The sequence below is a fragment of the Ixodes scapularis genome, unplaced genomic scaffold (genome assembly GCF_016920785.2).
Source record: "Ixodes scapularis isolate PalLabHiFi unplaced genomic scaffold, ASM1692078v2 PGA_scaffold34__4_contigs__length_609834, whole genome shotgun sequence".
Taxonomy (NCBI): Eukaryota; Metazoa; Arthropoda; class Arachnida; order Ixodida; family Ixodidae; genus Ixodes; species Ixodes scapularis.
Genome location: NW_024609862.1, coordinates 567,520 through 581,710, shown reverse-complemented (window position 1 = coordinate 581,710; position 14,191 = coordinate 567,520). Strand labels below are relative to the sequence as shown.

At 47.2% G+C, this 14,191-nt stretch overlaps 1 protein-coding gene across 1 annotated transcript in view; it reads right to left on the bottom strand.

Moving 5' to 3' along the window:
* LOC120837965 (TOM1-like protein 2) overlaps positions 1–3,875 on the bottom strand; it is a gene marked incomplete at its 3' end in the record, with an annotated part of 29,344 nt that extends 25,469 nt beyond the window's left edge. Inside the window, exons 1-2 of the mRNA XM_042292187.1 lie at positions 3,710–3,875; positions 237–321 (exon numbers count right to left, since the gene is read on the bottom strand). Of these exons, the coding sequence (XP_042148121.1) occupies positions 237–321; positions 3,710–3,773 (149 nt within the window). The remainder of the gene's footprint in view (positions 1–236; positions 322–3,709) is intronic.
* Between the last annotated feature and the right edge of the window lie 10,316 nt (positions 3,876–14,191).

Below are 14,191 nucleotides of genomic sequence, written 5' to 3'. Positions count from 1 at the left end.
ACACTACAACGCCAATTAAAAGCGAGAGCAGACGAAAGCTACAAAACAAATTTTGTACTGTGAAAAAAATTACATAGAGGCATGTTTTGTACTTAGCACATTGTTGTCCTCTCGGACTGACTGTGGCTTCCCTTTAATTATTTGAGATTGGATTACCGCACGTGGGCCTTAGCAATTTTTTTATGGTAATTCACAGAATGAAAACAAGTGAAACAAATGTGGAGAGAAGTGCTCACCCCTCATCAGTGTCGTTGACAATGTCGCAGATCTCCATGTTGAGAGCCCAGTTTTCAGAGGCCAGGGAAGCATCTGTTGCTTGCTCTGCAAAAGAAGGTTAATGTTGGGAACACCAAACATTAATGGCGCACCAGGAGGAACAGCAGAAAGTGTTTCCCGACAATTGAACATGTTAAGTGGCAGACACACAGCTCGGCTGCATGGGGGATGAAAGCTAGTGCTGCAGATTTTGGACATCGCGAGTACAATTTTCACTTCTGCTTATTTCGGAACAGATAAGGCAGACATCTCGGCTAACATTTCCTTTAGAATAAGAAACATAAAAGTTGGTGAGACAAATCCCCACCCCCCCCTCTCAAAACATGTCATGGTGCAAATTACACAAAAACACAGCCACCAAATAAATGCCTACCTATTTGCGCAGTCATACCATTTACGGTATTCGTTAAAAAGCATAGGCAAGTAACCCGAACTGTAATATCGGCTAATCAGTGGAAAACAAAAGTAGGCAATACCAGAAATGTAAAGAAACATTTGGCACATCAATTAGTTCAATTTTTGGCATCTTGTAGATTGCAGCTGCTGGGCTCATGTAAACAGACACCAGTAATGATGAATCAGCCATCGTTAACGGCTCATCGCCATTAGACTCAACACAAGGCAGCTTAGTTTAGCACTCCGGAGTTTCTTAGCAAACTGTTGGCAACTTCTCCGACGCTTTCAAGAGGCTCCTGCTCCAATTGTCAATGGCACACACAAAAGAAGACGCAGAGAGCTCAAGGTGTCAAGCTTGTTGCAATTTCAACACTGCTGCGACACCTAATGCTTGCACTGGTAGCTCCTGCATAAAAGGAAGGGTACTTATGGACGAGGAGCATGTTGGTGCTGGTCAGGATTAAAGAAAGAATAAATACGTAGGACAAAGACAACACAACCACGTTTTTCAGTGAAGGTGTGCAAGTGGAATCTACACTTTTGCTCGCTTATAAAAAAAACATTAATTCGTTTCATTACCCAACATTATCACAAGCTTGATGGGCCAGAAGTGTAAAATTGCAGCATTGATAGCGATAACCGGCATTTATCTTGCTAAAGAAGCAAATACTTAACGACTACGTCGAACCCCGTCGAGAACTGACACGAGAAAAGTGGGAGCCCTAGCCATGAAGGAATCCTGATAACAGCACAGCTAGTGGGTGTTCAAAATCGACCAGCAGGTGAAGCGGGAGCTAGAAATGAAGCGAGCATCACGAGAAAACCAGAAATGCAAACGCGGGGGTCAAAGAGCACAAACCACGTGCGGACTGTAATCTTCCTGCCTCAACAACCAGGAAGTGCACATTGCCGGTCCTCAGCCTACATTGACCAATGATTGATCACATCATTTGAAATGGCGTAGCTGACTTGAGTGAGGAGTGTGTTCTGGTAACACACAAATTTAAAGGAATGAGTTCCTTCACATTCAGTCTACACTAAGATATTCATTTATGCCTATTAGGTTCTTTTCTATTAATTTACCAGGTCATTGTGGGTCTCAATCCACAATGACCAATCACTGATGGCATGATGTGCAATGGCACAGTGTAATGATTAAAATAAAAACTGACATCAGTTCGAAAGAGAGCACACAGGCAATATACATAATGAATCTGAATAAATGCATAGTCCCTTTACATTCAGACTACAGTAAGCTATTAAGTTTATATTCCGACATAAATCAGCATCATATTAACTAATAGAGAGAAACGGTACAGGCAGAAAAGGCATATTGTAGTGAGTGCGCAGGCGAGCTGGTGGAAATTAACCATTCTGATGTTAGCCTGAGACTGAGGCAGGAAAATAGGAAGTTTCAAAGTAGAAGAAAAAGGAACAGTCGAGGATACGTCTCTGAGACGTATCCTCGACTGTTCCTTTTTCTTCTACTTTGAAACTTCCTATTTTCTTGCCTCAGTCTCAGGCTAACACCAGAACAGAAAAGGCACTATAGAAAGGTTGGTTTCCAAGCAATGTTAGCGGCACCCTTCACACATAGCAAGTCATAGCAAGTACCGAACATATAGCTGTTGAAATAGAAACGTTGCCTGACACATCCGATCATAGCAGATGGCTATGAGCCATTCGCACCCCACGCTATATAGCACTTCCGTTTCACACAGACAAAGTATAAAAAGAGAAAAAAGAAAAAGCCAGAGAGTGAAAGTTATTTGACTCACTCGGTCGCAATAAACACCCCAAGACTCATCTTCACAACACTAGTCTGGGAGACTACCAGCTTGCAGACTATATTTGCTCGCTTTTTAATCTCCTCCACAACCTTAAATGACGAGGTACAACTTTGGTTTTCTGCAGGGAAGGTAATCCTCTTTGCGTTCCCCACTCCTAAGCTGCGAGGGGAGCCAAGTTGCAGCAAGGTAAAAAGTGGAGAGGATAGAGGAAAGGAGGAGGTGAGTAAGAGTGGAAAGCGCTAAGTGTACATCGGCCTTTAAGACTAAAAAAAAAAAACGAGTTTGCATTGACTTTGCGCAAGAAGTGCCTGTAAGTAGAGCTTTGCCAAACCGGCTTCATTTGAAATGTCCAAATATAGAAGTTGGCGATGAGCTCATACACACAAGAGCTACCGCCGAAGGGGCATTGTTTGGCACGCGAAGAGGGCTCACTGTCCTATCAACTGATTGTCATATTTTTAGCACAGCCCTTGCGTTGTCCGTTTTACTGTTGGCGGTCCCTCCTACGCGACCGCACGGTAGGTGGGAAACCGTAAAGTAGGTGTACCGTACGGTGCGTTAACCTTACCGTAACGCACTACGTGCAACGTAAAACACAGTACAATTCACTCATGTCACAAAGTAAAGGAAACAAGAATTTAATATGTATTTCCCTGAGGAAACAGACGGACGTCAATCATAAGCTGCTGTTGTGTTTAGGGAGAGAAAAAATAATAATAAAAATAGCGTACGGTACCGGTATCGCATCGTACCGGTACTGCAACGCGAATCCCCGTTACGCAATCAACTCCCGTACATCCGACAGAAGCAGAAAGAGAAAAGCGACGATTCGTCCGTCTCCCTGTGCACAACTGCGAACGTGACGCGAGATAACCTCTAGAGTAACTTGGTTTGTCTTCTGACGCGTACGAGAGGTGAGGCGACATTTTGATCGGTGATAAACAAGAGAGCGAGTCACTTTTTCGGCGTGAAGCGCGCGGGTGTGATATCGAAGGTGCGGTAAACGATGTCGCCAAAAGAAAACAATTAATTGTTACAAGGCGTCTGCGCTTTGCGTCTACAACGGGTGAAGACCATCGGGTTTCGAATGTTGTAAGGAAATATTTGGCGGTGTGCAGTCAGGACGAAAACGTCGCGTTCAAGCGAAATGTTTTGCCAAGAAAACAGCTGACCATGACGCCGAAATTATTTAGGGAGTGATCATCGTCGGTGTGGTCTTCCGCCCGGTCTTTTCGCGGCTCGCTCACCTATTTTTTGGCCCACCACGGTGTTGAAAGGGTTGCCCCCGAGCTGCGCTAAGAGGGCTGACATCTTGATCACCTCCGTGATTTACCGAACGATTGTGGCTGGAATCAAAACAGCTTATCACATCGGAGTCACGGCCATAAGCGACACACACACAAGCACACAACAGTTTGCTCGTCAATGGCGAAGCCTCGTTCGACTAGTTTCGTATAAGGTGTTACGGTGATTTAGTCAAGAAGTGACCAATGTTTCTAGTAAAAAACAAATATTGAACAAACATTTCTTACGTGTTATTTTTTACATGCAAAAAGGCTGGATTAATTAAGGCATATTTAGAAAACGGTACAAAGACACTGCGGGTTTTACTTGTTAAAGTTCCCTCTAGATGTCGTTAAGGTGCCGTGAGACACTAAGTTTCGGTTTCGTTTCACAAGGAAAAATATTTGTTCGTTTCGTGAGAACTTTGGCTAGGCGTTGTGGCGGCTGTTAGAAGTACTATTTTCTGAAACAACTATAGAGAAAAAAGAAAAATAGAGTATGTGTATGAGAGAAAGATAAAAAATAAGCGATGTCGTAGAAAAAAAATAGACGGGTAGATTATTTTTCAAATGGAATGCTCATAGGCTAGTTAGTACATACACCAAGTTTCGCGATTTTTAGAGCTCTAGTATTTGCAATAATTAATTTACTAATTTTGATAATTTTCATCTGGTGACCAGGCAACACTGGCCAAGCCAGGAAAGAAAATCAAGATCACATTTGGCACATTAAAAGCAGAAATATTCACTCACAATCGAAAGGATATCATTAATTTAAGTGATGTGCAATTGCTAGAAGCTTCTAAGCGAGTTGAGAATAAAGTATCCAAGCAAGCAGAGAAAGATTGGACGTACGAGGATTTAGTTAGCACTTTCGAGAGGGAATTGGAGAGATACCAAGTTAAAGGGCCACGGAAAAGAAAAACAAACAACAATGTATTTTCAAAAGTCTGGTTGTGTGTTAAAAAATAAATTTTACACGAAAAAAAAAATTGAGCACTTTTGACGGCGCGAGACTCGATTTAGTCGTCACCTCCTTTCCACTTGCTTTCTCTCGACATTTCGGGCGCGTTGAGGAGAGGTGGATCGGTTTGGCCATCACGTCGAGGTGGAGAGAGTGTATGACCGTATGACCATCTCGTTGAGGTGGAAAGAGTGTATGACCATTCCATGACGTCATGAACTTTGCACCCAGAATTTAAAATAAATCTCGCGTCGTAAATATTGCTCTAGTTTTTTTTCGCGTAATATTCTATTTTTAATGACGCGTGTCCCACCCACACTGTTAAAAAAAATTTTTTTTTCAAGAAGGTTAAAACGCAAACCGTATAAAGTTGGTGGGATATTAAGGCAGCCATAACGTGACGCCAAGAGACGTCTAGAGCACACAGATGAGCAGAGAAAAGGGAGGCCGCACAAGCAGACATAGGCGTAGACTACGGGGGGCCACCGGGACTCGTGCCCCCCCTGGTGACATCTGGGGGGGGGGGGGGGGGGGGGTGCAGAGCCCCCCCCCCGGCCCGGGCCATGATCCTTACCGAGACGCTGTTTACGTGCCATGTAACGAGCTTCTAGTAGTGGCATGTAAACAAAATAACGCCCACGTTGCCTTTATTGACAAAATACATGGGAACTTGAATCCCAGCGTGCTTTAGTTAGCTTCAATCTCCAGTTTTGGCGAGAAGGGGACGAAATAACCCCTCCTCCTGCTCCTTCTCCCCTCTCTCTCCCCCCCCCCCCCCCCCACGGCCGCCCCGCCCCGCCCCCCCCCCCCCCCCCCCCCCCCCCCCCCCGGGGAGAACCTTGGGAAAATGGAAAGTCTACGCCGCTGCAAGCAGAAGTAGCGTCCAGATGGGGGATTTTCAGTAAAGAAAGAGGGAGGCATCAGCATTAATCCAGGCCGAAATTGGGAAGGCAGGAACAGAAGCGGAACCAGAGGAGCACACAAAAAAAGACCCCAGGTTGAAAAAAAAAAAAAAAAAAAAGGAAGGGTAGGGCGTACGGAGGGGGAAGACTAGCTGCACACCTGATTGCGTGTTGGACCTTTGTTCAAACGCACGCATAAATAGTAGAGAGAGGTCTTTCCTTCTCAGCGACACGAAGTGTCGCAATTCAAGACATGATTGCGACACCTCCCACTTCGTAGCAGGGGATAACGGAATCTTGGTTTAACTCTCTGCCCACTTCGCACGACCTAAGACTATGGTCTAATGTTTTCAGTAAATTCCGGGCCGGTTTTGTCAAAATCGGTCCTTAAATAAGAAAAACCCAGCCTTTGCGCGAAGATCTTCATCTAGTTTTATTGTGGCACAAAACATTGCCTCCAAATACAGACTTGTAGTAGATCAACTACTCTACTCAAATTACTGTAGTTTAACTCCTTTTTTGAGTAGCTTCGTAACTTTCAATTATATTTTTATTGCGGTAATTAGTAGTTTACTTTATTAATTTTCCCGAGTAACTACTACTCGAATTACAAACTGAATTTTAGTGGTTGTTTTGCCTATAAACAAACATTCTAGCACAAAAAGGTACAAGATGTTGGAAGATCAGCTGATATTTGCAAAGAGGGCGAAGCATGTGGCGTAGAAAGGTGGGGGAAGAAAGTAATTGGGAGAGTCCGAAACCGCCACAAAAGTTTCACGAGCCCCCCCACTGCACCAACCCTGCTACGAGGCGCGGGGAGCGAACAGACACGACGCATGAGAGGCCGAGCAACTGTGGGATTCGCGCCGAAGACTGGCGTTTCTTTCTGTCCCGAAGCTCAAGAAGACTTGAGGCATTTCAAGAAAGAGCTTGTCCTCGCTTCTCTCCAGCGTAGGAACTCTCACCCACTACTGGAGGTGTACACACTGCATCCTCACTCAAAAGAGGCAACAAAATGCAGCACCCGCTCTGAAGCTCCTGTGGTGCTCCCGTAGTTTGTGCTATACTCGAAGAATCGTATGGTAAAGGGCAACGCGAAGGTGACATGTTTGTGTTGCCCTTCCTGCCAAAACTCAAAATATGCAGACCTTCAAAGATTTGAAGATCGTTAGTAATTCCCTCAACGTTTTTTTATATAAAAGGCAGGACTGGGTGAACTAAGAACGGTTAGTGAGAGGGTTCATGTGGAGATGTGCACTAACCCACGTGTCTGGGGACAGTCTCTTTACATAGAGAGGTGGGTGATCGATGCTAACCGAGTGATTAAGGGGATGAGCCGACAACGTCAGTGTGGCGTGAAAGAGAGAAACTGGGATGTTTATGCGGCTGGCTCCTGCCCTTTTACACGGGGGTGGAATCTACCACAGTCGGAACACAGACAGGAGAATGGGAGAGGGGCTGGGTCGTCATGTTGCAGCTTTTTTGGGGACCCGCAGAGCCCGAAGGGCACCGGTGTAGATATACCAGTATACCATATTTATAGGGTTGTTCGTTTTCGGGTAAAACCCGATTTTACCCGATTTTTACACCCCGAGCATGTTTCAGGAGAATCGGGTTAAACCCGATTTCTCCTCGAATTCCAAAACCAGATAACCAAGCCAACCTATTTATTTTTACGCCGCACGAAGTCTGCGGTGCACACACGCTACCTACCCTACATCGGGACAACAGTGACCTATAGTTCATTTCGCAAGCTGCGTGCAGCACTGTGGACGCTACACGACTCTCAACCAACCGCCCAACGGGCGCGCCTAACTCACCGTGACATTCTACGGAGGCCGGCTGAGGAAATGGGGCCTCGGAGACACATTTCCGTCCCCCCGCTGTGGAGCCAGAACCACCTCGGCAAGCCACGTAGCTTCGGCCCTGCTGCACGCAGCTTGTGAAATGCACTATCAATCCCCCATCGACAGCTGAGGTGTCGACACCCAGCAGGGTCTCTCAGGTAGCATGGGCATCTCGCAGGCGTCTAACCTTTCTTACGAACAACGTCCGAGCCAGTCAGTCGCGTAAACAGATCGGGAAAACTTAACAGGTTTAGTCCATAGTGAAATATCTGATCGAAGACGACTGCCCCTGGAACGGTTGGGGATTTCGTTGACACCTGAGGGAGAGGAGGATTCCGCGTGTGGTGCTTCCTTTGAAGCGACCGACGGCAATCGGAGCTGGAAAACCCTGATGTCCCCCCGATTACCAGCATGAAACAGACCCCTAATTTTAACGCGTTAGCGTTAAGAAGATCGTATTACGCTCTACAAAAAAACAAAAAAAAAAGAGGAAAAAAAAATACAGAAAAACGAACGTTTTATTGAGTGCATTTGTTACTTTAACCCCCCCCCCCCCCCCCCCCCCCCAAAAAAAAAAAAAAAAAAACGAATTTCAGAATGTGTCCACAAAAAACCCGATTTTTCCCCGATTATCAGCTTGAAAAATAGCACCCAATTTTTACCCCGCGAATTCAAAAAAAAAAAAAAATATATATATATATATATAAAACCCGAAAACGAACAGCGGTACCAGAGTCGGGAGAAGCACCTAAGTGTGAGCACCGCAGGAGCAGCAGGGAAAGCTGGAGGAAGCCTAGAAATAAGAGAACGAATCGGCTTAATATATGGGGTTCATAGACATACAGGGGGGTAGAAACAGACTAAAGTGGGTGGAGATTGGTGAACAATTAGAGGCTGAAAGTTTCACACTGTATGGGGTAGCAGAAACTTACATTAGGGATGAGGAGGAACTACCGTACATACCAAGCTACTCCTGGATGGGATACAACCGGAGGGGAGGTGAACGCAAAGGCGGAGGTCTAGGCATGCCACAAGACTGGGAAAGAGGGGAAAAACGGCAGAGAAAACTTATGGCTAAAAGGTCTGAAGTATGTATCTACATTCTGTGCAAGGTGTGGTGTATTTACAAGAAAAACGGGTTACAGAAATCAGCCCGGTTAGAACACGGCTGCATGCTGTCGCTCGGGTAGGCAGTCAGTCATTTCACGCGATCGTCTCGCGCGCACGCTGGACGTCAAGGCACGAGCACTGCCACCGATATAACATTTCCCCCGGCGTAATTGAAGAAACCAAAGGAAAACACACACTGCACACAATGCCGAAAACGTTATGCGTCGTATCTGTCTGGAGGACGACGATGTCTTGTGGGGTAGCGCTGTTGCACAGCGGGATTGTCGGTTGCCCTCTGTGGGGTGGTTGCAAACTCACTGACCACAGGCTCGTCGACGCAGTTCTCTGGATCCCTCAGGTCGGGCAGGAATCCGTCTGATGTGGCTTGCATCGAGTTTTCACGATGATGAAGCATCTGGTCTTGGTGACGGCGCCAGATATATGCCCCGAGCAGTCGTGACTCGAACCTGGAACGACACTGGGCCAGATTGCTTCAGAATTGTGCCGGGAATCCACTTCTGGGAGCCTCTATAGTTCCTCACGAGAACATTGTCGTTCACACTAAAAATCCTTGTTCGCGCCTTTCGCTGCGAGGTCGGGACGAACTGTTGATGTCCTACTCTTCCCCCAACGGAAGGCTTAATGGCATCGAGTCTTGTGCGAAGTCTTCTGCCTAAGAACAAACTGGCAGGTGTTTCTTTTGTCGTCGTGTGAGGGGTATTGCGGTACGTCAGAAGAAACGTTTGTACCGTCAACTCCAGGGAGTCTTGCGGTCGTCCTTTTCGGAGAGCAGACTTCAATGTCTGGACAAACCTCTCCGCGAGGCCATTAGTACTCGGGTGATAGGCCGCGCTCAAGATGTGACGGCCTCCTAGATTCTTAATAAAAGACTTGAATTCTGTTGAGACGAACTGAAGACCGTTGTCCGTAACAATGGCCTCAGGTACACCAAAACGACAAAACAAGTCCTGAAGACGTTGGATCGTGTGCTGTGATGTCGTCTTCTCCATCACATAGACCTCGGGCCACTTTGAGTGTGCATCTACGGCGACCAAAAACATCTTCCCCTTGACTGGACCCGCGAAATCCAAATGCACCCTTTGCCAGGGCGATGTCGGCCATGCCCAAGGGTGGAGGGGCGCGGGGACTGGCTCGTTCCGCTGTTGATAGCATTCTTGACATGCTTTCACTTGCTCTTCCAGGTCATTGTCAATTGAAGGCCACCAGATGTAGCTCCTGGCTAATTCCTTGCTTCTGACAATACCTGGATGACCCAGATGTATCTCTTCAAGCAGGAGATTGCGCAGTTTTGGTGGTACGACTACCCGCATGCCATACATCAGACACCCTTGGTGCACAGTGAGCTCCAGACGTCTGTCAAAGAAAGGCTTCATTTCCTTGTCAGTGGTGGACGATGGCCAGCCCACGTGTGTCAAGTCGAGTACTTTGCTTAACAAAGGGTCGTGGCGTGTGGCACGAGCAATGTCATGGCTGGTGACAGGTAGCGTATCTAGACGCAGAGAATGGAAAGTTTCGTTTCCTTCGGTAGATTCTTCTGCCACAATGTCTAGTGGCAATCTTGACAAGCAGTCTGCTTCAGTGTTGTCACTTGATTTCTTGAACTGGAGCGAGTAGCTGTATACGTAGACAGCGTAACTACCCAGCGCTGCATCCGTGCAGCAGCCATTGCTGGAATACCTGTTTTCGGGCCGAAAATGGTTTGCAAAGGCTTATGGTCTGTACTCAAGGTGAAGAAACGGCCGTAAATATACACGTGGAATTTTTTAACTCCAAAGATCAGGGCCAGTGCTTCTTTCTCAATCTGACTGTAGTTCTTTTCAGCCTCCGATAAGGTACGAGACGCGTAAGCCACAGGTTGAACTTTTCCGTCCGGAGAAACTTAAGAAAGAACGGCGCCTATGCCGTATTGCGATGCGTCACAGGCGAGCTGCAGGGGTCTTTTGGGATCATAATGAACTAAGATCGGTGGGGAAGTCATCGCAGCTTTGATTTTCTGAAAAGCGGACTGGCAAACTTCGTCCCACGTCCATTCTTCTCATTATCTCAGCATCTTGTACAAGGGGTATGCCAGCGTAGAAAGTAGCGGAACGAACTTTCCGTAGTAGTTCACCATCCCAAGGAACGACTGCAGTTGCTGCTTGTTTTTCGGAGCAGGAGCATTCAGTAGTGCAGACACTTTCTCAGGGGATGCGCAAACACCTTCAGCGTTGATGACGTGGCCGAGATAACGTAGTTCGTGCTGAAAAAACGAGCACTTGTCACGCCGCACTCGCACACCACGTTCTTGTAATCTCGACAAGACGGCTTCGAGATTGCTGAGGTGTTCTTGCTTCGACTTTCCGGTGATCAGGATGTCATCGAGATAGCAGCTGACACCCTTCAGGCCCTTCAGCATATTATCCATTATCCTCTGGAAGATGCCTGGTGCTGATGAGATGCCAAAAGCAAGACGGTTCATGGCATACAGCCCTTTGTGCGTGTTCAGCGTTAGCAACTTTTTTTAGTTGTCCGCCATAACCACCTGTTGGTAAGCCCTGCTGAGGTCGATCTTTGAGAATTCTTGTCCGCCAGCTAAGGCCGCCAACAGCTCATCAATACGTGGTATGGTGTACCTGTCCACCTCCAGGCAGGGATTGAGCGTAGCCTTGAAATCTCCGCAGAGGCGTATACTGCCATCCTTTTTTACTACAGGTACAAGGGGTGTCGCATACTCGCTGGTAGCCACGGGCGTGATAACTCCCAACTTTTCCATTTTTGCCAATTCTGTTTCGACTGCTGCTTGCAGTGCGAATGGAATGCTTCTAGCCTTCAGAAACTTCGGCTGTGAACCTTCACGAAGAAAAAGTTCGGCTTGTTCTCCAGAAATGGTGCCAAGCTCATCTTTGAACAGGTCGCTGTGGTTCTCCAACAAGGCGTCCAACTTTTGTTTGAGACTCTCCGACGTGTCGAGCCTGTTGACAGGGACCAGGCTCTTCCAGTCTAGCCGAATTTCTCGCAGCCATTCTCTGCCAAGCAATGCCGGTCCCTTGGTTTCCACGACGTACAGTGGAAGCTCCTTACTTTGGTCGTTGTGCTGCACAAAAGCCAAGGCCAGACCCTTCGGCTTCACAAAGTCTCCTGTATAGGTGCGAAGTGTCAGCGTTGTAGGTTGTAGCTGCTTTCTTGGGAACAGCTTCCGAAATTCAGCCAAGGAGACAACGGACACAGCTGCGCCTGTGTCAAGTTCCATTGTAAGCTTCACACCGTCAACGTTTATGAGTACGGTGATCGGTTCCAAGCCCGCAGCCTTGACCGCTTGCAGACATACCGCGTCGTGAACGGACGTCAGCGTTTTCACCTGCCTTTGTCGTTTCGATTTTGTCGGCTTCTTGTTACCCGAACGGCAGGCGCGCTGAATGTGCCCTTTCCGGTTGCACTTGAAACATGTGTCACCGACGTGGGGGCACGCATCACTGCGGTGGTTGGTCGAGTCACAACGGAAACAACTTGACTGCTCTGGTACTTGCTTGTCGATCCGCGCTTTGTGGTCGACCCGAACCTTGTGAACGTCAGGGACCGATGCACCGCTGGTGTGCGTTAGCGCTGCACTTTTAGTTGCTATTTCCATCGCAAGAGCCCTCTCTACGGCTTTCTGGAAAGTCAGCTTTTTGTCTTCTGTGAAGAGGACGCGCTGTACATCTTCTCGGCGGAGGCCGCACACAAAACGGTCGCGTAGCGCCTCATCAAGAAAGCCTCCAAAATCGCAGTTCTGTGCTAGATCCCGAAGTACCGCTACAAATTCGGCGATGGACTCACTTTCTTCTTGCGAACGCTTGTAGAACTTCGCCCTTTCCGCTATGACGGATGGCTGCGGCGCAAGATGATCGCCCAGAAGCTTGAGTAACGCGGTAAACGACTTTTCGGACGGTGACTGCGGGCCGTAAGCGACCAACAAAGCGTACGTCTTCGGACCGATGAGACTCAAGAAGGCATGGACCTTCTTACCTTCGGGAACCTCGTTTACCAGGAGGTATGACGCCAGTCTTTCTTCATAGGAGCGCCAGTCGCTCGTCGTATCGTCGAAAGACTCGATGTGCCCGATGCGACTCATGGTCTTCGCTGAGGGGTTGCCGCTTGATGGCCGCTCCAGGATTCCGAGGCTGGACAATCCTTGGCTCCAGTCAAGCCCCCAGCAGTCAGACGATGATCCAACCCGTGGACCCCAACATCCTCGTCGCCAATAAATGTGGTGTATTTATTAGAAAAACGGGTTACAGAAATCAGCCCGGTTAGAACACGGCTGCATGCTGTCGCTCGGGTAGGCAGTCAGTCAGTTCACGCGATCGTCTCGCGCGCACGCTGCACGTCAAGGCACGAGCACACAAGGGTGGCCCAGTGGACCATACGCCGTAAAACGAGTCGAAAAAATCGACGCCTGCACATAGAAAGCTCGAACTTTCACCGAATGTGCTTTGAGGTGATGCATTCTGGCTGATGAAAGTTTAAGGCATAACTCACTTTTTGTGAAAAACGAGACCCAACAAACTTGTGAGTGTAAATGTTAACAAATGCGCTAAACGTTTTTTTTTTTTTTTTTGTGAAGAATTAGTTTGATTTTGTTTAGTCCGCGAAGATGCTTTATCTGTTGCAATACTGCAGCCAATGCAAACACATATGAGCCCCTTTTGATTTTTTTTTTATATATGCAAGCCATTGAGAAAACATTATCTTCTTTTAACAAGGAATGTGTTTTATCAACAGATTTTCGTGGAGATCTCGAAAAGCGTTGCGCCCATAGGCAAGCATATAATACAAAAGACTTGAAAGAGGACATTCTCCGGCAGGTTTTGAAACCATCTCATGGAGATTGCGAGCCAAGTTCTTTACCGACTGAATTGTCAAGGGAGTATTACTTTTCTTCATTGCACTGCACTATCAAGAGACGGTGTTTGCTCTCGCACGAGAAAAACACCATTTTGTGTCTGAAAAACATCGTATGTCAGACACCAACGCGTTCGAACGCCGAACGCAGGACGCCAGCGTTCGAACACGCTCAAATTAGGGATGCCGCGAACCTCCCGAAGGTCGAGCACGACAGGTTCGAAATGTTCGACTTCACTAAGGTTCGAACTGGAAAAGTTCGCAACTTTGAACAGCATTGAGGTTCAAATTCAAATAATTCGAAAGTGTTAAGGTTTCTGAAAGTTAGAGTTTGAAGATATCAAGTTTTTTTAGAGATAGAAAAATTCGAGTATTTCGAATGTATTCAAGATTCAAGTTCGAAAAATCTAATGTTCGAGTTTTTCGAGGTACAAGTTCGAAAATTTCGATTTTAAGTTCCAAGTCTGCATTTCACGGATAGAAATAAAATTCGGCAGTTTCAAACTAAGTTTTTATAAATTCATCTAAAAAAAGTGAAAGCCGTTTACAACTTCCTGTAACGCCGAATTGGAGCGCAGCTCTTGAGGAGGAGGAGTGGAGGGTATATTCCTCCTCCTCCCTCGTGATCATGCCTGCTAGTCCTCCTCCCCTCCTGCTCCCCCTCCCTCTCCTTTACCACCTCCTCGTCCTTCAAGCTCCTCCCCTCCCCTCGCCTCCGCCTCCTCGTCTCTCCTCCCCCCCT